General features: G+C 37.8%; 1 protein-coding gene across 2 annotated transcripts in view; it reads right to left on the bottom strand.

The window, feature by feature from the left end:
- Positions 1-1518: 1518 nt before the first annotated feature.
- SEMA5A (semaphorin 5A) overlaps positions 1519-27109 on the bottom strand; it is a 313648-nt gene continuing 288057 nt past the window's right edge. For both annotated transcript variants that reach the window (XM_066559905.1, XM_066559914.1), the window contains exons 19-24: positions 26629-26847; positions 17559-17729; positions 12406-12561; positions 10317-10364; positions 7852-8063; positions 1519-6508 (exon numbers count right to left, since the gene is read on the bottom strand). In XM_066559905.1, the coding sequence (XP_066416002.1) occupies positions 6389-6508; positions 7852-8063; positions 10317-10364; positions 12406-12561; positions 17559-17729; positions 26629-26847 (926 nt within the window). In that variant the 3' untranslated portion in view covers positions 1519-6388. The remainder of the gene's footprint in view (positions 6509-7851; positions 8064-10316; positions 10365-12405; positions 12562-17558; positions 17730-26628; positions 26848-27109) is intronic.

The following is a 27109-nucleotide window of genomic DNA, read 5'->3' as shown; positions in this document are numbered from 1 at the left end:
GAAAAACTTTTTCCTGATATCCAGCCTAAACCTCCTTTGACACAACTCCCTCTCCTGGTTACCACAGAGAAGAGATCTGCCCCTCCTCTTCCCCTCATGAGGGAGTTGTGACTGCAATGAGGTCTCCCTTCAGCCTCCTCTTCTCCACACTGAACAGACAAAGTGCCCTCAGCCACTCCTCATTCACCTTCCCCTCAAGGCCCTTTATCATCTTTGTTGCCCTCCTTTGGATGCTCTTTAGTAGTTTAATATCTTTCTTACATTGCAGTGAACAAAATTTCAAATCCAAATCTACTGTTGGATGAGGTTTGTGGATGACTACTTGGGAAAAAAAATAACAAAACCCAAGTGAAAATAACACCTTCCTTCTGCATTCTCAGCCTCTAGGACTGGATTATCAAATGCTGAAAGTTACACTGAATATTTTTTTGAAAATTACCATCTCTGCTCAGATGATCATTTCAGTTGAGGAACTGCTATAGTACCTTCAGTTTAAAACCAATTACAGACAGACAGACTTGTTTTCACTATAGCAGTTTTCATGCAGCGCTTGATGTCAGTTTTACTGTAAAAATTTTTAGCAAACCTCACTACTGGCATAAAATCTCTTCTCCAAATTGATAAATACTCAGCAAGGTAGAAGCTGTGATCGATTTCCCAGAAGCAGAGAAGGCAAGGGGAAAAGTGGGTGATAAAGTATCCAACCTGGATCCAAAAAGCCAACAGGAAACAAAAGGTTTATCAGTTCCCAGTGCACGTCTCAGTGTGCTTTAACTTGCACCAAGAAGTCTAAGAGCACACCATCTCTATGGTGCATTTTCTTTGCTTTAATAAATGAGGGAAACTAAAGGGGTAGACACTCTAGCTGGCTGTGGGCGCACAGCCTGTGAGACTAGCCTGGAGCTAGTCCAAAATCCACAAGTTCAACACCAGCTCTACAGATCTGCTCCTCTTGCTTTATCCTTCCTGCCAACAAGAAGGATATTTGGTATTGTCAAAATGCCACCTGTATAGCGGTGCTCCCTGCTTGCGAGAGTATTTCTACCCCCTCTGGTTAACCTGATGCTGACAGTGTTACCCGTGCCACCAGTGTCACCAGGCAACTTTGCACAAATACCTGTTGCAATCAGACTGCTTTTTCTTGAGCTACTTGTTGGCTTGATTACTCAGGAGCTTACAGTCTGGATAGCCTCATCCTTTGTAGTTCCCAAAAAGCCCCTGCATTCCTTTGAGTTTATTGACAAGTTTGCCAAGCCTCCAGTCACATTCTTCTATGTTTTTGGTTTCACTTCTGCCTATCCTTTATCCTTCTGCTGGGGCTGAAATTGCTGCTAAACCTCCCAGGTTTGCGTATTTCCCTCTTTGTACCATCCCAGTTAGAGAATGTTGTCGCATGGCAACACAATGCAAAGCATTCATTTAGTGACACAGAACAGTCCAGCTAAAGGCTATTTCAGCCACAAATGGGTTCATTTTTGTGGAGAAGAGTAGACAGAAAAAAGGGAAAATGTCCACAGATCTCACAATCCTTCTTTATTTGGAAGAATTGCTTTTAAATGAAGTCAAGCAGTATCTTGTTTTATCATTCATTTATTTAGCAAAGAAAGGAATGAATTCAAATACCCCACACAATGAACACGTATTATTCCCTGATATCAAGATGCAGATTTGCTTGTGAACAATTTTAAATGAATCTGGTTTTTTTTACTATTGAAGTCATCTTGTACTGTGCATGGATTTGTGCAGAAGCAATACATTTTGGGCTCAATTCTGTAAACACATTAAAATAAGTAACTTGTTACATATATACCATTGATCTCGGTGTGGTTACTTATGTGATGAGTAAAATTATATCCAAGAGCCTAGCTTATGCCAACCTAGGCATGGAAATTACACTGCAAATTAGAAGCATCTCTCTCTAGGCTCACAGCATTGTTGGTGGAGAGACACAAGCCCTCATCAGGACGTAACTCTGCCCATCTAAGTACATTTTCCTAGATGAGACATAGACGATGCTGGTGGCAGCTACAGTTAAAATTGGCCAGACGCCTCAAGCAGAGCAAGATAAGCTTGGACCAAACTGTTTACAGAATTGATCTCATACAGCAAAGCCATTATGCATACAGTCAACATTAGGAATGTGCTCATGTTGCGCTGATTTTATTAAAACTGGTCCCACATTTAAAGAAGTGAATATATTTATTCTATAATTATGAGGAAAAAAATACTGAAGCATTTAATCCTATTAACATTTTACTTACATCTGGGACCTCTTACATTCTTTTCTGGTTTGAACAGCCATATGGTCTGATGCTGTGAGAAATCTCTTCACTAACATAAGTGCCTCAGTAGCTCTTAATTTGTATGCTGGAGTGGTATTTTTCCAGAGTGTGCTGTGGATCTCTGGTAGAGCTAACTAGATGCACAGTACCCCACACCAATGTGAGACTTCAATCAGTGCTGCTTAATAGCCTAGAAATCAAAGCCATTTAAGCCCCATTCTTCCTTCCACTCTTATAAAATTCCTAATCCTAGTAAAAAATCTCTCGATTAGTTTTAGCCAAACCACACTGCTTCAACATCAGGTGACTGCAAACGGCTGGAAAAGCTTCTACATAGAGTAACTTAAAAAGGCCATAAAGATCATCAAACTCAAATCAACGTCCAAGATATATCTGCAAGCATGGGAGTCAATTTTCTAAGCAACTGAGGAACGTATACTATGATCCAGAAAAATAAGAAATAAGCACAAAATGTGTACTCAGGCATAGCAGTACTTTGAGTTGGCCAATGAGTGTCTATACCGTGCAGAATGGGACTGGCAGCCTTGCTTCCTTCACCCTCCATGCAGCAGAGCTACATGGAAACAACTTCGGGAATTTTCATTTATCTGCCAAACTGTTTGCATTCAAAATAGAGAAGCATTTTTAAATTAATGCAATCAGTCTAAGCATGGTTAGTAATAGTAACTAATGGCTTCAGAGGTAATACAATTATTTATCCAAAATAGATCACTTTATCCAAGTGAAAGGATGGAGGATATTTAAGGATGGCACTTGATGAGCAAGAGACTAGATTTTCACTTTCAAAGAAAAAACCAGTGCTTTCATAACCAAATTTTATCCTTGAGAAAATCTGAGAGCTCTAGTGGCTTAAACAAGGTTTGCAGGAAATGCCCACTTGTTATATTTTTGACAGAAAAATAAGAGCTTTCAAAAAGAAATGGACATCTTTTAATAGGGGACTTGGCAGTGCTAGGTTAATTGTTGGACTTGATCTTGGACATCTTCCAACCTAAACAATTCTATGAAATCTACTTTTTCAGCTTTGTAGCCGATTTTAGAAAAAATGCTAAATAAAGTCAGTTGAAAATTAATGGAGACTGCACTTTGCTTTGCTCCATGTACTAGAAAAAGCTGTACTAAACTACCTGGGTAGCTACACAGAATTCAGAAGGTGAAATACTGATAAAGGCAGTGCATCTGAGGTCCTTTAAAATTACCTAAGACACAAATATCTAAAGGCTTTAAAACTTGTTGTCTCACAACCTAGCTTGACAAGGTTGTGAGACAACATCTTGCCATCTGGTTTTTCTCATTTAAGTGCTGTGAAATTTCCATGTTTACCCTGCTGCTTCAGATAGAATTTTGAATATATTTCTACTTGTGATATAGAATAAATTTATATAGATAAATTTAGGAAGCTAAATCATAAAGAAAAATAATTAAAATAATTACTTTCCTGACATATTGGCATGGGAGCTGCTCAAAGATCTGGAACACCTGAAATACCCCTCTAGGAGAGGGAAGTGTGAGCAGACTGAGCATCTGCTAAATGGACTTCTACCTATGATCATGCAGACTTAACCAAGGGAATTATTAACACCTATGTAACACATATCTAACATATGTATTTACCCACAAAAAGAATGAAAAATAGATCACTATAAAGTTAGGCGCGCCTCAAACTACTAAGGAGTTAGGAAAAAGAAGATAATTAAGATAATTTCAGTAATTTTAATTAAAAAAGGTAAAATAAAAATACATAGTTCAAATCTTTTAAAGGTGTTGGTCTCAAAACTAATAGTCTAAATATAAAATCCAGAAGCTGGACTAACGTGCTCTTAGTACAGGGGCAGAAAGGAACAATGTCGCTCATATGCGCGTATGTACATGTGCTGCTTTTTCTTGGCAGTAGCAACAATATAGGTTTTATCTTATTTAAATATAAAATTTATCTTTTAGCATGGACACAGTAATTCAAATACCATACTGGTTATGACTAGGAGAGTTTTTCTTCCCTCTATTTCTTGCAAAGAAAATTTTCTCTTACCCACAGCAATCAGCTAATTTATTCCTGGAAAACCAAATCTAATGTACAGTAAAAAATCACAAATTATAGAGACCCAGCATTATTATACTTTCTGGACATGAGCTGGTGTGAAGGCGAGGTGCTTTCATTTGACTGAGTTAGTAACAGGGAGAACTATTCAGCTGGAAAAAAAATAGGTGGCTGATCTTAATTACTTTCATAGATGGTAAATGTGTGTTCATTTTACTGCATAGCATTTTAAAGACCACTTTGAATTTTATCATTTTTCTGTAGAATAGATTGGAAGCATAGTGCTACATTCAGATCTATCCCCATTCCAAAATGTAGCTCACTGCCATGAGTAGATACAGTATTTACCATGGCTAGGGAAGTGTTTATTGGTACTTCTTGATTTTTTTTCATATATAGTTGCGAATCATTATAATATGTACATGTTTTACTCTATTTCTCTATCATACCATAACCTAATTAGCAAGGGCTATAAACAGAATGGTAACATTTTCACTCTGTTTCTCCTTGCATACCTCCCTAGTATTCTAGTGTGATGGTTTTTGCTTTTACCAAGAAAATGAAAGCCCAGTTCTTTAATCCTTAATATTCACTTAATTTCTTCTCACTAGCTTCTGAGAACAGCAAATGCTTCCTTGCTACTATAAACTCTGTAAAATATGACTCAAATCCCTGCAATTTTCTTTTTAGTTATACATATAGAATTTCAGATACAAAAATAAAAATGTCATGAATGTGGGTGAAAACAGACAAGACAAAGAAAAATGGTATAAAACTTTGAGTTTCCTCATCTACCCCTACAAAAGGAATTAAAACTGATAATTTAAAACTTAAATATGTACATCAATGAAGTCCAACAAGATCATCACTCAAAACACCATAAGAATGTTCCTCTAGGGGCTGACTGATGCAGGTCAGACATGGCAGCAAGATGAGACAGCCCTTCGCAAATGTATCTATATTCTCTGACCCAGCTTTTTTTGTCGGACACGTGCATATAAAGTAAAAGCTGGAAAGAAAAAAGCAGACCTATGATTATGCCTACATGCCCCCAAGAGCCAGAGATGGCACACAATACACAGTGCAGTTGTACTGCCCTGTGGCCAGCCTGGTGGCCACAGCCATCAGAGACAAGCGTGTCCCATGGGCATGCACCAGGGAGAGGAAGCCTGTGGAATGCCACAACAAATCCACGTGCTGCAGCAAGGCTGGCTTGTTAAAGACACAGAGAAAAACCTCCCAGTGTGCCTCTCCCATCTGCCCTCCTCCCTCGGCCTCCTTGCGGGACATGCCCTTCCACACCCTCGCAAAAATTAAACTGTGCAAGGTGAAGGCTTTGTGTGACTGGGCTCAGCTCGCAGCTGGAAACCACTGACCCCGGAGGAGTCCAGGTTAATTACAAGATTGTATCCCTCGGTACAGCCTTAGTACTTCTCTGCACGCTGAGCAGCTGAACTGCAGTCAGAGTGATTTACAGCCCAGGAAGATCAGCCTACAGAGCCCAGAGCTGCAGCAGAGGATCACTAAACCACCACATTTCTTCTTGTCATCCCCAGCACCTTGTGAGCTCTTTTTTGGCAGTGTGAGCTTCAGGAGACTGCACAGAGGGCTAACAGCAAAGCTCCCTTTTTAAACCCCAAGGAAATAAAAGACAACACCTAAAAAGAGAATTTAGATTTGTACTCCCGGCACAGATTTAAGGGGTAACATTATAATTTCTTTTTTAAACTCCGAAATGACTTAGTCACTTGTTAGAGAAATATGAGTGGAAATTTATGAAACTGAGCGAAGCAATGCAATCCTCATGAGTGATCCAGCAACACTGAGGGGCTACAGCTGCCCCTGACACTGAAGGCCAACCTTGCATTCTGCAAAGAAAACATCAAATAGGCGGTTTGGGCTTTTGGCAGCAATGGGACATTGATGGCTTGAATCGTGCTTGAAATGTCTCTGAACTTCATCTCTGAAGCCTCAATCACATGAGCACTTGAGTAGCACAGGCCTTGGGACTGGGGAGTTACAGGAGGCCAGAAAATACACAAGCCCATTAGTATTCATCATAATTATTGAAATCTGTAAAATAGGTATTAGAATAAGTCTTTGCAGTAAGATGTGGATTGAAGTATTTGTTTCTCTCCTCTAGAATCAGGTTGTTTTTGTTGAATGCCTGGGAAGAAAAAGAAAAAAAAAGAAATCAGAAAATGAAAAGGACACAGGAAAGATAACCACTAAGTGCTCTTTCAAGGCAGTTTTTGTGGCACATACCTGTGTATAGCAAGCCAGTCAAAAATGCATTGAGAAATACCTGTATATCTACAGAAACTTGCATTTGCAAGAAGTATCTTCTTACGTAATAACATTCCTACAGAAAGTAATTCTACTTAATAAAGCCAGGCATTTTCCCCTATAATATTACAGAACTAATTTTATGATTCTGTGAATATTTTTAATCATATATATGCAGTCCTTCCTAATAGAATGAGTCACTATCTTTTTACTGAATAAGTATTGTTTTCTCTTTACTGTCTTAATTCCCTGATTTTCAAGTGGCAGAAATGTCTGAAGGCCTTAAAGCATAAAACCTGTTTTTTAAAAAAGTAATGTGGGTATTTAGAATACTAATTTTCAAAGCAATGGGTTTTTTTTGTCTGTAGCTATCTAGAGAGATGATGTGGAATTACAAAAAGCTTTAAATTAGGTTCATATTCCACTGCTGACTAGAAGATCTTTTCTTGATGTTTTTAATAATTTTCATTAAAATGTCTTTAATTAGAAAGAAAAATGCAGAAATTAAGAACTGGATTATCCAAGTAGGATATAAGAAAAATCCTCATTTGCAAAAAAGCTTTGCAGATGCATGAATAAACTTTGTAATCTGAAGATACTGAACTAGGTATTTTCAAAATGCACATCCTTCCTTAATTTAGTGGATCTGAAAAGCAGAGTTATTTTAAAAGGTCACAAAAAGAGAAGAGCAATTTGGGAATAATGATGAAATCGTATGGATATCATTATAGGCTCTCAGTACACCTGTACTGCTTTTTCACAGAGTAGTTTGGCTATAAACAGTAGCTGAGAGTCTGACCCAGAATGTATTCAGGAGGTACATCTCCCATACAGAGACATAGTGCAGGAAGATGAACAGTGCCCTTGAAACTGGATTATCAGAGCCAAAGGAATTTCTTCAGTAGATGCCATGGTAAATGGCTCTATTTACTTCTTGAACAAGCCACTAGGGAACACAATTAGGAAAAAAAATCCCACAAAACAACTTGAGTGATTTGCTTTTTTCCCAGCAAAACCTGCTGTATAAATTATACACAGATGCAAAATCCAACTTCCTGCCTAACAAGGATTGACAAGTGAAAGGATCTGCAATTACAATACCTCAAGTGAAATCTACTTTTGTCATTAACAATCAGCATAAGCTGAGCTCAAATGCCACTGCGGAAAAGCAGCAAGGAGAAATGTCATCTAGGTGCACTGAGTAGCTCCCAGCCCTCTGCTCACCTTGATGGCCTCCACAGAGTCATATTTGTCCAGTTTGTTGATGTGGTTGGTGATGCTGGTGTTGAGCGGAGCGGGTGACACCGGGTGGATGACGGTGGCGTCGTGGGACTGCTGCTGGTACCGCTGGCAGTAGGTGTAAACAAGCAGGGTGAGAAGGCAACCGAGGATTGAGCTACTCAATCCCACGGCGATCATGTGGAACATGTTGAACTCTGTGGAGCGGAGAGAAGAAGGCAATCTTAATTTTGAGGCAGTAGCAGTAAAAGCTTCAGCTCAGGGAAAAATGTAGACAAGTGTTTGATTCAAATAAGGATAAGGGAATTTTCATGTTTCCCTGAAACATCTCAATTGTGATGGTTTATCCCTGCAGTAGTAAATTCATTTTACCTCCCTGAAGGGACCATTATAAGAATCTCAGATATCCATACATCTCTTTAAGTAGAGATCATTGAAAGATGCTTAAACAAGTTCAGAACACAAATAAAAGAAAAATTAATTGCATTCCGTATGTTTGAATAGTTCATCGGGGTTTTTTTTCAGACTGTGTAACAGAGCCTTGTTATGTATAAATCATGTATATAGTATGAATAAATAGTTTTTTTCTTTCAGTGAACTACAGTATCACCTCCTCTGCTGTTGTTACAGTTTTTTCTCTTATACATAGTGACTCGTGGCAAAACTGAAAAAATCCTGATATCATTGAACCCCATTCCTGCGTTCCATAAATGTTTTCCATATCCCTTTTACTGGATGCATAGCCCAGAAGCAGCAGCAGATGTTTTTTCCATCTCTGCTTTAATTCTTGCTGGTTATAATTCCTTTTGTATCTTGGCCAGTTTGTTTCCTTCTCCAGCTCTTGGAACTTTTTCTTTATTTAAGAGGGAGTAAGGAAGAAATGGTAGCATTCTAGGGGGAAATGGGAAGTGGCGAGAGATAGACTCCCTGAATCTCAATACACCTTTAAGCAGGGCAGACAGAGAGTGCAAAGTCACAAAGTCAACACCTCAGAGCCCAGCACCCTCCTATCTGCTCTGCTCTTCACAGGCACAATGGCATCAGACCATGGGAAACCCTCTCCACCTACGCAAGGATTAAAACTGAGAGGAAGCCCATTGCTGCATGAAACTGTAGGAGGGAACTTAAAGCACAATCATCCCCTGATGTTACTGAACAGAGAAACCAGATCAGATATGGAACCAGTAGGATTAGCTCAAAATAAACAAACTGGACTGCTTTCCATTGCTATTTTGAACAGGAGCTGTGCTTTTTGGTTTACTTTAGGGGAGAAGTATCACTGAGAAGCTCATATTGGAAATTTCATCTTAGCATGACTGAAAATTTGTTTGTTGTTGCCTAAATGTACAAATTAAGGATTTGAAACTGATATACTGGTGCTAGTCTTTAAAACATCTCTTAGATCTTTTTCACTGTGATACAGAAAAATGGGCCAGCACATGGGTCTCATTTTTTGTAAAATCTAAGGTTTACAAAACCTTTACATGCCTACTGGGTACCTAGAAAGACAAACTAATATTTAGGTGAATCAGTTGACTGTGTCAGTATATCAATCTATCAGTAAAATATCCTTCTACACCTTTACGAGGGTTTCCCAGTGCTGTAGAACTTGGCAAAATGTTTTCAGAGTACAACTGCTAATTAGCAAAAAAAATCAAATGACATTATCTTGGCTCCCATAACAAGTTACCATATGCACAAGTACCCTTTCATAACCTCTGTTTTTCCATTGTCCTTTATTAGGTTAAAAATGCAGCTTATCTGTGCATGGAAGAATACTAGGACTGGCCAGAGCTATTGCCATGACGACACAGACTAAGCGTGATAGCTCAGCACAGAAAAAAAAAAGTTCATTTTCCTTCTTCTTTCTTCTTATGTTCAATGGTTTTAAAAGTTTTTCCTTTCAAGATCTATTTTTCTAGCATCACAACTCTCCCGAATGGAACCTTTTATTTACTTTTCAGTTTTGTCTCTGAAAATGAAGCTGAAAATGAGTCCCAGATAGAGTCTGGGCCATTAAATTTGTTAGCAGGCTGTTTTTCTGTTGTTTTTTTGGAGTCTAAAAGAGGTTTGTGCACTTGTTATCCTGAAAAAGGCGGAGCAGCAAATTTACAAATTTTGACCTTCTGATAACTAGATTATTATAGATATTTCTTTTTGAGTACAAGGGTGACTGCTACACTGACAAAGAAGAAAATAAAAACATCCAATAATGCATGTTCTACTCTCAAAGGTCACCAATGACAGATGGATATTTAATGAGAAATCCTGTAGTAACTACATTTTTCTGTACAAGTAACTACTTTTTTCTGTACAAGTGTAAATAATGAGAATGCAGCATTTAGAAGGTAGAATATTACTAATAAGGGAGTGCAAAAGGTGAAACAAAATCAAAAAATGGAGAATCAACATTTCAGCATTTAACAAACATCTTGAGCTGCAAAGCTTACCGCCACATCGTTTCTCTTCTATGCTGCTGGATCGTGCCACAGATATTTCTAGAAAAATAAATAAACCACTTAGGCCAAGGAGAAAAAAATATTACAGAGAACTTCTAGTTAGATTAACACAGAAAGGATTTAAAAATTCATTCTATTACATCCACTTCAATTAAAGGTAAAAAATATTTTTACTATAGGGTAGAATTAATAGAAAGGACCTATGACATCTTCAGGCTCCTTAGTTTCCCAAGCAAAAGCAACAACTTATTTTTAATTCTTGCTCAAAACATCTCTGGAATAAAAAGGATGAAATGCACATGGAAACATTCTTTGTGGAGTTTAGGCTTGTGGAGAAAGAGTTGATTTACTGAAGTAAAATTAACTACAGTTTAATTACCTTGCGTTCAAATGTGCTCATTACTTCCAGAAGTCACATCTAGCACTAATGTGAAAAGTGGGAATTTATACATCTTCTAAAAAGACAACTGCTAATTTTGTAGGTCTCAATAGGAAACTAACAAAATGCAATTTCAGCCTGTATCCTTACCATTTTTTACTTTGAAAATACAGGATAAAATCTGTAGGCAAACAAGCTTTTCCACTCCTTACTTCCAGACCACGGTTTCTATGAAGGAAAGTTCTGCCTTATAGTCTCTTGGACCTCTTTGAAAGGGTCAAGGATCATTTGTATAAAAGTGGGGTAGCAGACACAGTATACCCAGATTTCAAAATGCAGAATTTTGAGTTTTTTGACAATGTTTTTCCAAAAAAAAAATGAAGTGAGGGAAAAGATACAGAAATGGGCTAGTACTGTGTGCTCTACTCTTACAACAGACGAAGGTTGCCACTTCTGAAGGGATTGGTATTTTCAGCCAAGAGGTACGGAGGAAACCTCTCAGTTAGAGGACCTGGATGAGAAAAGTGAGCCAAGTGAACCAGAGAAAGCAAGCTCGATTCACTGGGGTGGGAGTAATGGCATGACCTTATCTGTTGTGCTACTGGTAATGTGAGGAGGAGCAGCAAACCAGAAGGGAAGAGACATGGTGGCTTGTTTCAGATTCTGAAAATGCCTTCCTTCCAAAACAAGATGTAGAGCTTATATTGGATTAAGCTGCCGATTCACAGAATGTGGATATTAATAGAGCTTCAAAAGCCTTAGAAAAAGGAAAATACAATGTGGGCATTTTTGCTTTCATACTGACATTTTTCACATTGGTTTTAGAGGAAAATACAGTTTGGGAGTTAAAGCATTATGCACCATCCATAAAAACAGAGTTTAACTTTGCTGAGGTCTTTGTTACGTTGTACTATAGTTTACTGCACAGTCACTCAAAGAAAAGGTTGCAGCACTGAATAAACACAGCTACATTTCAAATGATACATTAAAATGTAAATTTTTCTGTCTGTGAAAAGAACCCTAGCTATTTTTAATGTACATAGGGAGAAAGTCAACTGTTAACAGCAGTGCATTGTGACCATCCATACTGTTGTGCGGATTTAAAGGACTCCTGTGATTTAAAAACAAAAGTACAGTCATGACTTTCAACTAATACTAGAGAGTAATACATAATGTGACTATTCATCAGGTACTTAGCAGTCATGGGAGATAAGGACTGGAGGCAAAGCTAATAGTATTTACCTTTCTGAGCAGTTATCAAGGTAAGGGACTGTCTGAAATGATTTCCAGACTTACAACCACAGCACCCATTTTGTACATGCAAACCACAAAACCCACAGCAACTTTTCTTTAATAATCTTAGTCCCAAAACCATTTAAAATAAAAAGAAAACTATTTCTGCTTACTGTGTGTACTCATCCCCTGCTACCAAGTAGAATGGGAGAGACCTGCAGAATGCTGTGACAGTGACTAACCAAGGCAGTGACTCTGGGTGCCATGGGACAGATTTTTATGTAGATACCAGATCTACACATACACATCGTCTCTACACAGTAGACCAACATCCTTGTGCTGACTAAAGGCAAGCTCTGCTTCAGTTCATGGATCTGCACAGTGCAGTCTGGAACAGTGCTATGCCTTGCTCCTGAAACCTTGAGAGATTTCACTAATCCTTCAAGGAGCTGACTGATGTGGTCTCACCTGGTATGAAGTTGGAGTCCACCCCGCAGGCTCGGCTCTCTGTGGTGTTGCCCGTGCACTGGCTGCCCACAGGAAACACAAGGATGCACTGCCGAGCGCGGCTCTGGAGGCCAGACGAGTCGCAGTCAGACCACTCGGACCACTCGGACCAGCTGTCTGCAACAGGCAGGAGGGACACACATGCAGACACTGGGATTAAGGAGTTCATGTGCAGTGAGTGAGAGAGAAATAGCTTGTATTTCTGAGTTAGGACAGAAAGCCTCCTCCCCAGCTACCAACATCTAGCAGAGGGCAGCCCCTTCATTCCGATAAAACAAAGGCAGTTTGGCTTTGGTAGAAGTCTCTGAAATGTGGGTGTGATGGTAAATTTGCCACAGACATCTCATGGTTTTGGCTTCTGCCATGGCCTTTGTGGGTGGACATGAGAAGCTGGAGGATTCTGTGGGGGTGACTGAAAGAGTGATAGCTGTGGAATTATTTCCAGTCTTGGTCATTAGGGTGGACAAACACACTGCATTTTTTTATGTACCGGACCAGTAGCAATGAGAACTATAAGACTATTCCATTTTGAAACAGGATGTATATTTAACCCCAAAGCAGAAGCATTTTGGTTTTTAAAGTTTTCTTTTTTAGCTTTTCCTATTTCAGGTTCATTTCTTGGCTGTAGATTCTCATCTTCTTTTCCCCATTCAGTTTGTCACCTTCTATTTATTTTCTATATTTCTTCCTCTCCTCATGTAGCTTTGATTAAGATATTTTTATTTAATGCCTGTGTGATCTCAGATACTTTCCTTAAATGAAGTGAATTGATCTCATTCCCATGAGGTGGTGTGAGTTTACTGCACTCAGCATTCTTACAACCCAAGGGCAAGCCTTGCCTTCATAGGACTCTTCTGAGTTTGGCAAATATAGGAGAGACAGAGCTCAGGTAAACTTCCTTTCTTCTGTCAGCCTTCCCACAGAGATAGGCTTTATGGTTTTGACATACAATAAATAGAGTCCTACTATTTCAAACCAAACTTGTTTTTACTTCAAAATTTTAAGTGATTTTATGCCAATATGAAGCAATTTTACAAAATCTCATTTTGGCTCAAATGAAAAACTGTGTATTTTCTAATTTTGATTCAAGTTAGATTGAAGAACATTACAATTAGTGAATTAGTGAAGCTTTTCTACACCATTAATCAGGTGGAAAGCCAAGGAAGTTTTACAGTCTTTGGGGCCCCTTCCAATATCTTGTATAATTCCAGAATACAAGGTTCACATTTACTCATTACTTTCCCCTTGTTCACACGGGAAAGAAGTTAAAACTCTCAGTCATCTTAAATAGACTGCAGCAGAAATACTTGAGACTGCAGTCTTGAAAAACACCAAGCAATAGCTGTTGTTTATTAAATAGATTTACCTAGCAGGTCAGGTAGGAACTAGGATATTGATATTTAATTAACAATTAGTAACTGTCTTGATGGGGCCTTCTTTGAACAACAGGACAAATATCTTGATACAATCAGCTTGTAAGATCTTGTTATTGTGAGTAGCAGAAATACTCAGCTCTGTCCTTTGGCTTTTCTGTTTCTTAGGAAAGGTCCTGGGAGGGGTTAATTTGCAGAGTGGCGACTAGGAGCACAGAGGCAGATGCCAAAATGTATTTCAATCCTAATTCAGGGGGGTAGGAGAGCTGAGGTGGGAATCAAGCAAATGGACAGGCTTCTTCCTGCTTTCCTGTTTAGTGTGGCACATCCAGGAGCTGCTGTTATCACCTCCTGTGTCAGCTGCTAGATCTAAGTAAGATATGTTATGGATCTTTCCCCCAAAAATTTAGTAACAATAAAGCCCTGCTCATTCAAGCTTAAAGGAATGTTGCCCATTCATTACAATTCTTGGCCCAGTTCTCACTGATGGCAGAGAGCATGCTTAAGCCAGAGCCAAGATTCTTGTCCAGTCCGGGTATAATTGGGATATACGCAGGAGGTGCCAAAATACTTGTGGGAATCCAAAATGCATCTTGGTGGTTGGTGCACTCTGCAGCCCCATCTTGTCCAATGTGCTTTTGATCCTTTGCTGAAGGAGCTACATCCCATGATGAAATAGGAACTTCAGAGTACACAGGGATCATGCTAAGTCATACATGAGTGATTGGGCAAGTTTACTGTTTTGTCCTGTTCCTTAGGAGACCCATAAAGAAACTGCTTGAGTCCTCCAGTGCACCAAACACTACAGGACAGGTAGTCTGTGTCTGGTGCTGAGCTGATCAGCTTCATCTGGCACACAGAATCACAGAGGAGGAGAGAGAAGGGGGACATCAGTGCATGCATGAAACAGAGGGTCACCCTTGCAATGGTGGGTCCTCACACCAAACCTGTGGTTTGAAGAAGTAGTTGGGAGCTCAGAGAGCTGCAGAGGAGTAAGATACCCAAGACTAACAGATGCATGACTTCAAATTGTCAGATGTGCCATCCCTGCGAAGGTGATCCCACAGGTTTTGCATGTTTTTGTACTGACTCAGCTATCTTGCTGAGCTATGCCTCATTCCTTTGATATCTTCAAAGTATCTGAGGCTCTCTTGCACCCCAGTCAGGCTTCTGAACTTGCTCCTCAGTTCTGTGCACATGTCATGAGAATGTAAAAGAGAGGGTCAACTGGAGAGGTGTTTAACCTGCTGAACTGCTTTTCAGCTCTAGCATGGCACGGCTTAATCATGACATGTCACATCTTCTTCCTACAGACTCTTGGCTGGCCTTTGACGCCAGGTTAAGATAAAGCAATTCCTAAGAAGGCAGCACTGCACAAAGATCAGATTAATCAATGTAACTTTTAAATCTCTTTCATGCAGTATTACACCACCATTTTTAAATGTTCAGCTTTGTCCATTATTTGTATGTGCAAGTTACCAAACCAAGGACAGAAAGTATTTTCACCTCTTAGAAAAGCAGTAAATACTTAAGGTATAAAATACTGTTTTATGCAACATATTGCAGACACACTGCAACTGGTTACACTTACTGATAATCAGCCACTACTGATCAATACTGCAGTGCTGTCTTTCATATTGCTGTGATTGCATTTGTGTAAATTAAAATAAAAACTACAAACTCAGTGATAGAGCTTTTAAAAGGAAAGATGAAAAAGCGATGTGTCTTACAGACAAAAGCCTATTACTTTCTTTTAAGTGCATACTTGAATACTTTCAGTTGGATTTTCCATTAAATCTCTACATCCTCAACAAATCCTTAGTATCGGGATTCCAGAAAGTTTCATTTGCTGCTAGTTTTGTTTGGAAAAAAAAAAAGGAGTATTTCAAATGCCAAAAAATCTTCACTCTTTTCACAACTTAAGAAAGGTTATAAATCATTTCCATTTTTTGCATATTCATTTCTGTGCTGGATGGTCATTCTTAGATTCCAAGTGTCATTACTATTCTCTTACACTGAGCATGTCACTCAAGCAGTGAATGTCAGCAATGGTGCTTTCAGATCTGCACAAGGACAAACCAGTCTTCCCCTGGCCCTTACCCCAAGAAAATGGCTCTGCAGGTGTTCAAGTGTCTGTCCAACTTGATCTATGAAGCACTGTGGTTATTTTTGACCCATACCCATGTGAAATAAGAGCAGTAAAAAGCAGTTGTGAAATCTATATTGTAAACATGAGGCAAGGGCCATTCTCACAGCTAGTAGATGATTGCTGTTTCAAAAACCTACGGCAAATTTTCAGTGAGATTGAAGTATCAATAAAACATTACAGAATGTGAAAAATACATTTTAAGCTTCTGAAATGTTATTGTTTTATATGAGTTTCCACTTTCTTGAACTAAGATGAATGAAACCAACCTCCTCCTGAATTCTGCATCTGCTCCAAAATTTGGGTCACAAGCAGGTCAAAATGAGATGAAGGCATTATTTATCAATGTTTGCAAACTGTCATTTATAGAAGAATGGTGGCAGAAAATAAATGCACAACAAGAGAAATAGCTACAATACTAGCAAAATGAACACTCCAGTTCTGACCTTTCAAAGATGCCTTAAAGGATTTCAAGGCAGCTGTGAGACTTCTGCATACAAATGTACAATATTTGTCTCAAAAAATCAAATAATCAACTAATTTCTATGCTTGGCATTTTTTTTTTTAACCTAATTGGAGTTTTTTTTTTAAAACCAATCTGCTTTAATTTTGACAAAGTAGGTACTTTTATTCTGCTGGAAGATATGTAGTGCCTAGAGAAGGAAAGAATCATAAGAAGTAATATGATCCATTCAAAGTCTGCCATACAAGGGCTTTTGCCTTCACTTGCATAGCCTCATCACATGAGCAGAAAACTTTTGCTATAAAGTCTAGGAGCTCTAAGTGAAACAAGTAATACAGTGTGGCATCAGAGCTCCTTCTTTCCTTTTGCTGTTGCCTGTAATCCACTAATCAGCAATAAATGAAAGTTATTTTAATAATTTAATAACAATAAATGAAAGTGATTTTAATCTCAATTTCTCACTTAAATTTAAATGTAAAAGAATTAGTTTCCTTTAAGATGAGTCAAAAGGCAGAGTCAAAGTTACAGAAATAGACATGATCCATAATATCATACAACTAGCAGGAGTGCTGAGACATTTCATCTACTAAGCACTCCACAGTCATTTAAAAAAAATCAGGTCTTTGTTCCTTAACATTAAAAGTTGAAGAAGGAGTTTTACAAAGACCATGAAAGTTTTCTTTGTGTTTTATATTAAAACAGGGCAAATATTATCTACTTAAAGGACCTGATATCACCTGATGTGATGACACACGTTGAATATTAACCTCAGGAATTTGCTTGCTGTGAATGTTTGGTGTTGTAACAAAAGCACTTCTTTGTGATATTTTTACTAAAAGTCTCATAAACCATTTGCATGGTCCACTTCAAATATTACACAATTTTACTTAATCCAGATTCAGATATAGCAACTTAGATTTTAATTTTTAAAGAGGGAGGAAGGAGGTAGTCTCCTGTAGAACGTATTCTGCTAGTACTTGATTTACTGTAGCATTGTAGCATGTAAGGGCTGATCATGCACTTAATAAAGGAAAGAAATTATTTGCTCCTGAATAATAGATCAAGGGCACTATGTTGCCTAAATGGGAATGCCTTATTCTGTGGCACATAGAGACCAAAGATGGATGGGTACCTGGACATGGCTGTGTGTTGCAGAGTGCTTCCTCCGTGTGCAGGCCAAGGCAGATATCCCCTCCGTATGCTGGGGCTGGGTTTGTGCACGAGCGGGTTCTCATGTAATGCCCTCCTCCACACGTGGCTGAGCACTTTGACCAGGATGACCAACAAGACCAGCCTCCATCCACTGAAAAGACAAAGAATACTGTATTTTTCCAAGTTGATGCGAGACATGACATAATCCAGCTCATCTTTGTCATATTCTGTGGATCTAATTCATGGCCTACTGAACTTATTGGATATTTTTAGCTGTCACTGAACATAGTTCCCACAAATTTAATCACAATGCAATTTAATTTAAAAAGGCCCTGGTATGCTGGAAAAGTCTAACAAAATTATTCATACATAAAAGACACTTTTAGGGGGTATCATAATATCTTTAAGGGCAAAAATCTTTATTTTTCTTTTCTCAGTTTTGAGGAAACAAAATACCAAAGCTTATTTAGCAGAAATATCGTAAGCTCGGAATAGTTTTTTGTTGATATAAATAAAACCTAGCCAAATAATAGCAACAGAAGGATGGAGGAATTCAGAATTTGTTTCTCAACACAGGTGGATTGCCTTAACCCTACAACCATTTCAAATGACCTAACACAGCTGTAGGATTTGATGGGCCAATATAATCTTACAGTCGTAACACAGCTCTACCACAGATGTCAGAAGTAGAACAATGGCAGAAGCTTAAGAAAGCAACACACATTGACAAAAAGGAGTTGCCATTTTAAGTTTCCAAAACAAGTTTTTGAAGAATAAATATTATCATTTACTTTCCCCTCCCCACTCTCTTCTGCATTTACTTATTCAAGTATGTATGTCAAACTATTCTCCAGTCAAGTTTTCACAACATTCTTCTGAAATGTAGTATGGATTTCATGGGAGACCCATTTGTCATATGGTTTATGACACATGGCCACTAGACAAGATTTAAATGAAAGTTCATTTCATTGCCTGCACCAGTCTGGCTCCTTTGAGCCCCTGTTCTTAATGCTACTGCTTCAGGATGTGTTTCAGGTATTTAGAGCCACATTGCAGCCCATCTGCCAAAGACTTCATATGTGTAGCCACGTGACAAAGTCAGATGTACCTCTCCCAGGGAAGTAATATTTTCTTCATTCATCTTACAAAAACCTAAACTTTCAAAATTTTCATATCCTACAAAAAAGATTAATTTCTTTTCAAACCATTTTTTAAAGCATTATCATTTGAATTCTTACAGAAGTAAGTTATTTACCATGTCTTTTTGATCTTCTCTGTTCAATTAATGATAGTTTTAATTTCAATGGATTGTTTCTACTGGTTTACTGAAATGCTATTCCATTATTATCTCTTACCATAAAAAAAAGGTTACAAATCTTAAAAAATTAGCTTACAGTGAAAATATCTATGTTATATTTGCACTTAAATTCTCTCTTAGATGGAGATATAGAACACTAAAAAAAATACTCCTTTTGGCTTTGCAGGATTGCATATCACAAATGCACTTGGTGAGTGAGTAAAATGATTTCTATGTAGTCTTCAACAGTGAGAAAATGAGCTAGGAGAATTTTGATATTAAAAGCTATATATGCATTTTTAATGTAATTTCAGATAGAGTACAGCTTCAAGTTTTCAACTGCTAATCAAACAGATAATTCCTCATTTCATACTAAAGACTATTTACTAATATTCAACAACTAAGTTGTTGAATATACTGTATTTTATTCCCAGCATTGTTTATTTGCAACGCCATCCTAAACATCAAGAAAGCATGGACTTGGAACTTCCTTGCTAAGAACGGTAGTCATGAAAACTCTTGCAACTAATTTATCTGGACTATGAAGACTGATTTGACAGATAGGATTTCCATAATCTGGTACTATATTCCAAGTATGCAATTTAAATAAATTATTTCCATTATTAAGGAATTCAATGATTACTACATCATACAACAAATCATCATGCATGAGAGAGTTTTATACCACCTATCATAAATAAATACTATATCTTGGTAGAGTATCTGACTTGTTCTCTTACTTATATTTTTCTTATTCATACTTTTCACTGGAAAACAAATATGTCTTTTTGCCTGAGATAACTCTATTAATGCAGTATTATGCAAACTCATATCAAAGAAAGCCATAGGTTATTTGTCTTCAGTGCAGATGAAATATTCTCTGCAATTTTATAACAACTTCAAGACACAGCATCTTTTATTCAGAACTTGCCTCTTTTTTCTGTTTTTTTAAATTATGCCAAATAAAAGCAGAAGCTGTTACCCAAGCTATTAATTTCATACGACATAAAGGCTTTACCTTTCTAGATACTCTCTTTTTTATTCTTTTTTTTTTCTTTAATGGGATCTTCGACTAGCTCAAATGAATAATCAGAGGCATGTCTGCTGCAGCATATAGACCTTCATGAAACAGAATTGATTCTGCCTGAGATTAACTACACAGAACATAAATTGTCTGCAAATATTGCCAGTGCACTGTTCACTGTAATGGAGACAGTGACCCCCAACACTTCCCTACTTATTTTTCAATGGACCAAAGTGAGAATTACAAATGCACCTGCATTTGAAATTGCCATCGATCTACAGATGGTTGAGAATGCAGAGACCAATGTGACACCCAGGAACGTCACCATGTTCCACAAGTGCCGTGATCATGGCTGTACTATTGGGCTTCAGATGTAATGGGAGAAGTGGGTCTGGGGAAGGTGGCATAGGACAAATATAATAGACAATGTTAGATTTGATCCTAGTTGAGCTGGACAGTGCAATTATAACTGTTTTTGGTTTTTGTTAGTAACTATTTACTGACAGGCTGCCTCTAACCTTTCAAGGACTATTGTAACTACCTCTTTTATCTGTCCCCAGAACTTTTTCTTTTCGGCAATAGAGGATAATAAGGCATCATCATGGTTAAATAAGATCAAAGGAGTGGGTATTTACTGCTTGAGTTTTTTACAAGACCTAAATAGAGCTCTGTGGTTTCTTTCATCTTTCTTTAAGTTGCTTAGCAACACAGCACCATCTGGGATTTTTTTTTCTCTTTTTTTCCTTTTGTCATGGAGCCCTTAATGTTATTTCTGCCTCTTATAAGAGGAAAAATACACAGCAGCAAGGAAAGTTCCAGTCACTACAGTTTCTTTACATAACCATTTTGTAGAGATGTTGGACAAAAGAAAGTTATTAAAGTAGATGCACAATGAAAGATTTAGAGAGTCTTTACATTTTCTGACAATTGCTGAGGTTGGTCCCTTTAGGAAGAAGGTACTTTTATAGCTAGGAGTGCGCTATCAAACAGTGCACATTCCTTTAGAGTAAAGCAAACAACTTTTTGCCTGCTGGTTGTTGCTGAGGTTAATAAGTATTTCTTCACTGTAATGAAAAAAAACACACTATAGGGAAGAGGATGTGCCAGGAAGAAACAGTGTACAGAAATGGGATCTCCTGAGGACACGACAAAACATCCACACAACTGGAGAATTTCCAAGAGACAATAAAGTAAACTGGATAAACTTGTAAAACTTTGGGTTTTACAAGGAAGTGTGGGCAGACACACTGACCTCACCTGCTTTCATGAGAACACAGATAGAATTGCAGGCTCCTTTATAAGCTGTCTGCATGATGGGCAGCCTACTGCTCCCTTCCAGACATCTGGGGATCACCCCATTCCACATCACTTAGTCTACTGCTTTTTCCCAATCCTGTGGGATACTGCTGCATGATTCAGGGTGGGAAAGGAGCAACTTTTACATCATAGTTTACAAAGGCAAAGTCTTATTTCTGTGATACCTTTTAGTCATAAAAGCAATGCTGGATGAAACAGTCAAAATAGTGCAATGCAGAAACACAAGGTAAACAAATGGTTCTAAAAAAAGAACAATAACAAAATCTAAGGGTCGACTTGGATTTAAACCCGTAACTGAGACTTTTAAGTCAGAAAACCAACAGCTGCTTCAAAGAGCAGTTAATCCCTCTTCTTGCTGTCTACAGAAGCAGCCTAGAGAGATCAGTGCACATTATGAGAAGGGCTTCAGCTTCCATTTACCCGAGTTATTTTTTTTCCTTGTGATTTATGAAGCTACTGCAGGATAAATTTTATTCTTTTAAATACATTCTTGTTTTCTTGTGGCCAAGTGTGAGTTCAAAGAAAAAATAATCGGAGTAAATGAAAACAATAAAGAAGAAAAAAAAAAAACAAAACCAATAAAAAGCAACTGGCTTTAGGGGATGCATAAATAACTTAAATAGTCTTTCAGGGATTTTTGTATATGTGAAACTCATTATTGTTATTAGCAAGTTTAGTGACATTTGAATTTATTCAGATCTTCTCAGCTAAAAAGTCACAACTGAACTAAACTAGAACTACTATAACAAAAGTCTGAAATTAGTAAAATCACAAAATATTTTCATGAAGTATCAGAATTTCACATCTAAGAGATGGCAACTGTTCTTTCCCTCTGATCCTCCACCATGCCCTGAGAAGAGAGAACAGGAACTCCTGTAGCTCATGCTACTCAGTGGTGCTCACACAGCTCTTAAATGTCCCATTAAGGCACATCCCCATGTCCCTGTGCAAAGGAATATAAGAGAAGGCAATAAGAAACAAAACAAAACACAAATGAAGAAAAGTTGTCTTTTTCTACAGAGATAACTGAAGAGATGTGCAATACTATGAATTAGGACAGCGTTCTTTAGATTCTTTAGGCTGTATCATTGTCAGGCAAACAGATCTTATAGTCAGCAAATTCCTGTAATTTTTGTAGATTTGCAGAATTTATCATTCAAACAACACTTCTCTTCATCATCTATTTCTCTTCATAATGTAAATATCTTGCAAATCCCCCAAGGACAACAAAATCCTGATATGACTGATTTTAGATTCATTATTGACTGCAGATTAGTAACTCAAAGAAAACAGAAATGTCAGTGAGCATTCAAAGTTATTGAGCCTGTTCAGTTCAGTTCTTGCCAGCTTAATGCTATTCACATCTCTGAGACATAAAAAAAGGGCTGAGGCACAGGTTAAAAGCATAATTCGCTAGTGCAAAACAATAGCTCAAATTCTCCTGCCCCTCAAAGTAGCTTACCCAGATGGAAACAGTACTTTATGAACATACCTTTACACTAGTCTAGCTCACAAACTATTTCTGCAGCTGATTTGGGAGAGTGATAGTTAGTTGAAGAGAAAATTATATGAGGGATCATTTTAAAACTTGAACAAAATGGAAAAATCATCTTCCAGGACCTGGGTACAACTTCTGGCAATTTTCTGGCACTATTCAATTTACTATTATATATTCAGCCTTCAAATACTATGAGCAAAAGGCCCAGGGACTACTACCAATCTGCCCATCAGTGGACCATTTACTACTGCAGAAAAAATTTCAGTTTCTCCACTGCAGGCCTAAAAAAGGTTTAACAGAACTTGCTGAAGGCAGAGTCTAGATCACTTCAGTAATTTTTTGAAGTTCTTGGATCCTGCATTTAACTATCAATTTCTGTTTATTAATATATTAATAAGCATATTTAAGATGTTGCAAGGGTTGCAAGACAGTTAACCAGACAAGACAGCCTTGTACACTTTGATTGCTCCATGGGCTTTTTCATTGTTTTAGTCCTTCAGAGCACTTAGTATGTTCCAGGGTGACACTGAGCCCAGATTAATTCATTGAGAAGCATTAAGTCCTACTGACTTTCAGCATGACTTAAACACTGCTCAATATATTTCCCCATCACTTCCCTTTGTCATCAGTTTACATCATGAGAGGTTGATCTTGCCTGCAATAAGCAGAAGAGGAAGCAAAGCAGAACTGAGCTTACAGTGGCAGGAAGGGTCCTTTATGGCTTCCATCGCACCTCTGTCAGCTAACCAGATATTTCTGGAAGTGTAATGACTGGGATGGATTGTTACTAAAGGGTTCTGTGCCAGAAGGGAGCAGGTGAAGCTGTCCTTAACCTGGAAGAGCTCAGGAAAATCTTAGCATCAAATTCTTTATTACAATTTTAATTCTAGTACTATGGAAAATACTTTCAGGTCAAGGTCAGAACAAAATGTCCTTACATTCCTTAGCCTTTCTGTCTCTTTCATTAAAAATTAAGAGAATTCAAATTTATTGGTGTGCTTCTCCAGTAAGAATTTATTTCCTTCCGACAATGTCTAATTTATGGGTAAGCCTTATTCGGCAATAATATTTTACTCTGCCATGTCTCAAAAAATCAATTACATCTAGTGCTTGCAAAGTTTTCCCTTCAGATTTATCTGAGATCTGATTTAGTCTCCTATGTTTTTTCTTAATTACTAGCAAACAGTAATTCTGTAGCTGAGGAACTTTGTGATTCCTTGTTACAGGCTATGATACATCTAAATACTTCATTCTCTACATCTTTATTCAAATTTGCTTTGCACTGAAAAGAAAAATGAAATTTGTCTCTAAATAAAATTATTAGATAGATTAGGGCACTGCTTCTCACTTCAGAAAGGCCCACCACACTTTATATCAATAGATCTTTTAAAATATTTTCAAATTCAAAGCGCACTTTTAACTTCTGCTTTAAAATTATGGCTTTTAGTCTAGGATATTGTCTATCTCATAAACAACTAGGGCCTCTACAACGAAGTTTTCAGGTGTGTTTTACTGGCTAAAACAATTTCTTTCAAAAAATGAACTAGCAGTGAATAGCTGCAGAGCTTAATAAAAATACCACTTCTGAAAACTTTTGACTAATTTAAACTTTTAAAACCTCCCCAAAAATTCAAGACGGCATTTAATTTGAAAATCAACAGCAAGGGCTGAACAATAAATCTAGCCCAGTATTATAGACAATCTGTGTCCATTTAATGAATGTATTTCAGTTACTACAGTATGGTGATACAATCAGGTATCTCAGAGCTTGTGAGCAGAACTGGTACCTTACACCACACCACTCACGTGCTTCAAAGGAGGCTGGGGGCAGTGTCCCATGGAGAGATTCCCTTTGCAAGGGAAGCAGGAGTCAGTGAGCAGCTGCTGTGTTTTAGGTTGCTTCACTTACTGCATACATCCCTGGGGAGGTTTGCACACATTGGTACAATGGTCTTCTAAATTTTTGATTTAATGAATTACTGCCAAACTACTTGAACAGTGCAGTTACATGAAACAGAATCATTTATCATTTTATTATCCCAAAAAAGCAAGGCATTATGATTCCAGTCTGGGAACTAATGAATCAGATCATGCATTAGGGCTGTGCCCACATGGAGAAGACGTGGACCACAATTTCCTAATTCTCTGAAAAATTTTTGGCTCTCTGTTTGTTCCCTTCCACCTCTCTCCAATAGAGCTTAATGTAGAAAACATGGACACCCTTCACTGGTCATGCCTCTATGCTCAGAAAGAAGCTTTACACTCTCTTTACACTCCCAGACAGAGAAACTAGAAAATGAGCAACGGAAGCTACATTCCTCCTTGGATACAGCAAGAAAATTGCAGCAGAAAGCACTGGCTGGTTGTGCCCAAGTGCCTTTTTTAGAACTTCAATGGCTCAATGGGTGCTTCCCCATATCAAAACAGGGATCCTCAATAGAAATTCCCCATGGATCTGCCCCACCAGAAGGAGAGCTGGGAGCTTGAATGCCTCAGGGCATTCAAGTTTTCCAACAATCCTACTGTTCCTGCTAGCAATAAAACTGCAGAGAAATTTGCTTTCAGTGAACAGCCAGAATGTTCACAGAGCTCCTGGGTTTGTAGGCTGTGTGCCAAAACATATTGCTCAGGTTCAATTCAAGATGGAAACATGTTTTTCATGTTTTCAAGAGATAAGTGTTTTTTGCACAGATCTTTGGCTTAAATTCTGATGCAAGGAATGGACAGTGACTGTTAGAGGGCTCTAAAAGCTTAGGGAAAGCACTGCAAAAAGATTGGAAAAATACTCATTTTAAAAAAATAAAAACATGTCCAATATATCCATGATTTCAGGAATACAGTTTTAATTTGAAACCATATATGTATGTGCTAATACTCATATATGCTTTAAAATAGAGGTACACATACATAATATGTATAGTGCCATAGAATTTCATCAGGTCCGCACTTGAGTAAATGACAAAATCTTCAAGTCTTCAACAAGAAAATATGAAGCACTGCTATGCATAATTAATACAATTAAGGATGCATTAATGAAATGAAAGCTTATTTCTAAATTTATTTGTTGCTGCTGGAAAGAACTGAGTCATTCAGTCTTCTTTCTTTCTTCCTCTCTATTGTTTCTTACCTTGTACTCTCTCTTCCTAAACCAATAGCACCTTCTTTTCCTCATGTGTTCTCCTATATCTTTCCCCTTTCTTTTCCTACAAAGCCTCTGCAAAGCTCAAATCCTTTCAGTTTGAATGTTTGTTTTATGAAGGGTGAGATGTGACTGAAACCAAGATTGTTTTCCCCCTAGGTCAGAGATACAACAATGATTTTTAATCCAAAGCAGTTTCTTGTAAACATATATTCTACTTGTAATCCCTTTCATAGAATAATAAAACAACTTTAAATTAAGGAGAAACCCAAGATTCCAAGAACAATCTTTATGAACTGCTTGAATAACCATCTAATTCGGTGATCAGCTGTGAACCTTATTTGCTGGCAACTCTACACTTAAAAGCTAACACAGATTTAATGCCAGCAACCACTGTGATGAAAATAATATTTTGAGTTTAAATAAAGACTAGGCCAGATTTCATGTCTTGCCAGAATTCTTATGTCTTTTATTTTCCTATAAGTTTACATACTAAAATTATATTTTTAGTGCCAGTCTCACACTCACAAGTGAAAAAAGATAGAGCTATTAATACTCTTGACAATAAATTTATTGACATCACATGGGAATATTATCCAAATCCACTCACATTATAAAGGTACATTTGAGCTGTAATTGATTCAAGAACCAAAACAAACCCAAAACTCACCAACTAAAATAGGAAAAAAAAACCAAAACCAAACCAAATACGGAAGATATAAATTTGACGTTGAGCTATTTTGTTTTAGCTTCTTTCATTTCATTTGAAACTTACCTGGGCAAGGCAAAATGTTGCATTCCTGGTACTCTAGAGATGGGCCAAGGCAAGGAAGTCCCCCATACTTGGGCTCAGGATTGCTGCAGACCCGTTTGCGATTCCGGATACCTCTACTGCAGTCACGACTGCACTGAGACCATGGAGACCAGGGTGACCAGGCACCATTGATGGTATGAGCAGAGTATCTTCCAGAACGCAGGAAGTCCCCTGACAATCCTAATACAAAAAGGATCAAAAAAGTAATACTGAATTAAAATGGTGTCTCATCCCAAAACAACCTTTTCCTCTTCAAATTTACTTCTAGGCTTCTATTAGTAAATACTACGAAGAGAAGGGTCCTGTCCTTTAGCCTCACAATCCAAACCCTAGTTTCATCTTAAGAATCTTTTCTTCAACAGAAATTTCACAATCACTTACACAGAACTCAAGAGAAGAGTTGGATCCAACACTTCCGTTAAAGCTTTATGGCCGCAATGAC

The sequence above is a fragment of the Molothrus aeneus genome, chromosome 1, assembly GCF_037042795.1.
Source record: "Molothrus aeneus isolate 106 chromosome 1, BPBGC_Maene_1.0, whole genome shotgun sequence".
In the NCBI taxonomy this organism is placed as follows: domain Eukaryota; kingdom Metazoa; phylum Chordata; class Aves; order Passeriformes; family Icteridae; genus Molothrus; species Molothrus aeneus.
Note: the sequence above shows the minus strand (reverse complement) of the source record. Positions and strands in the feature narration are given on the sequence as shown.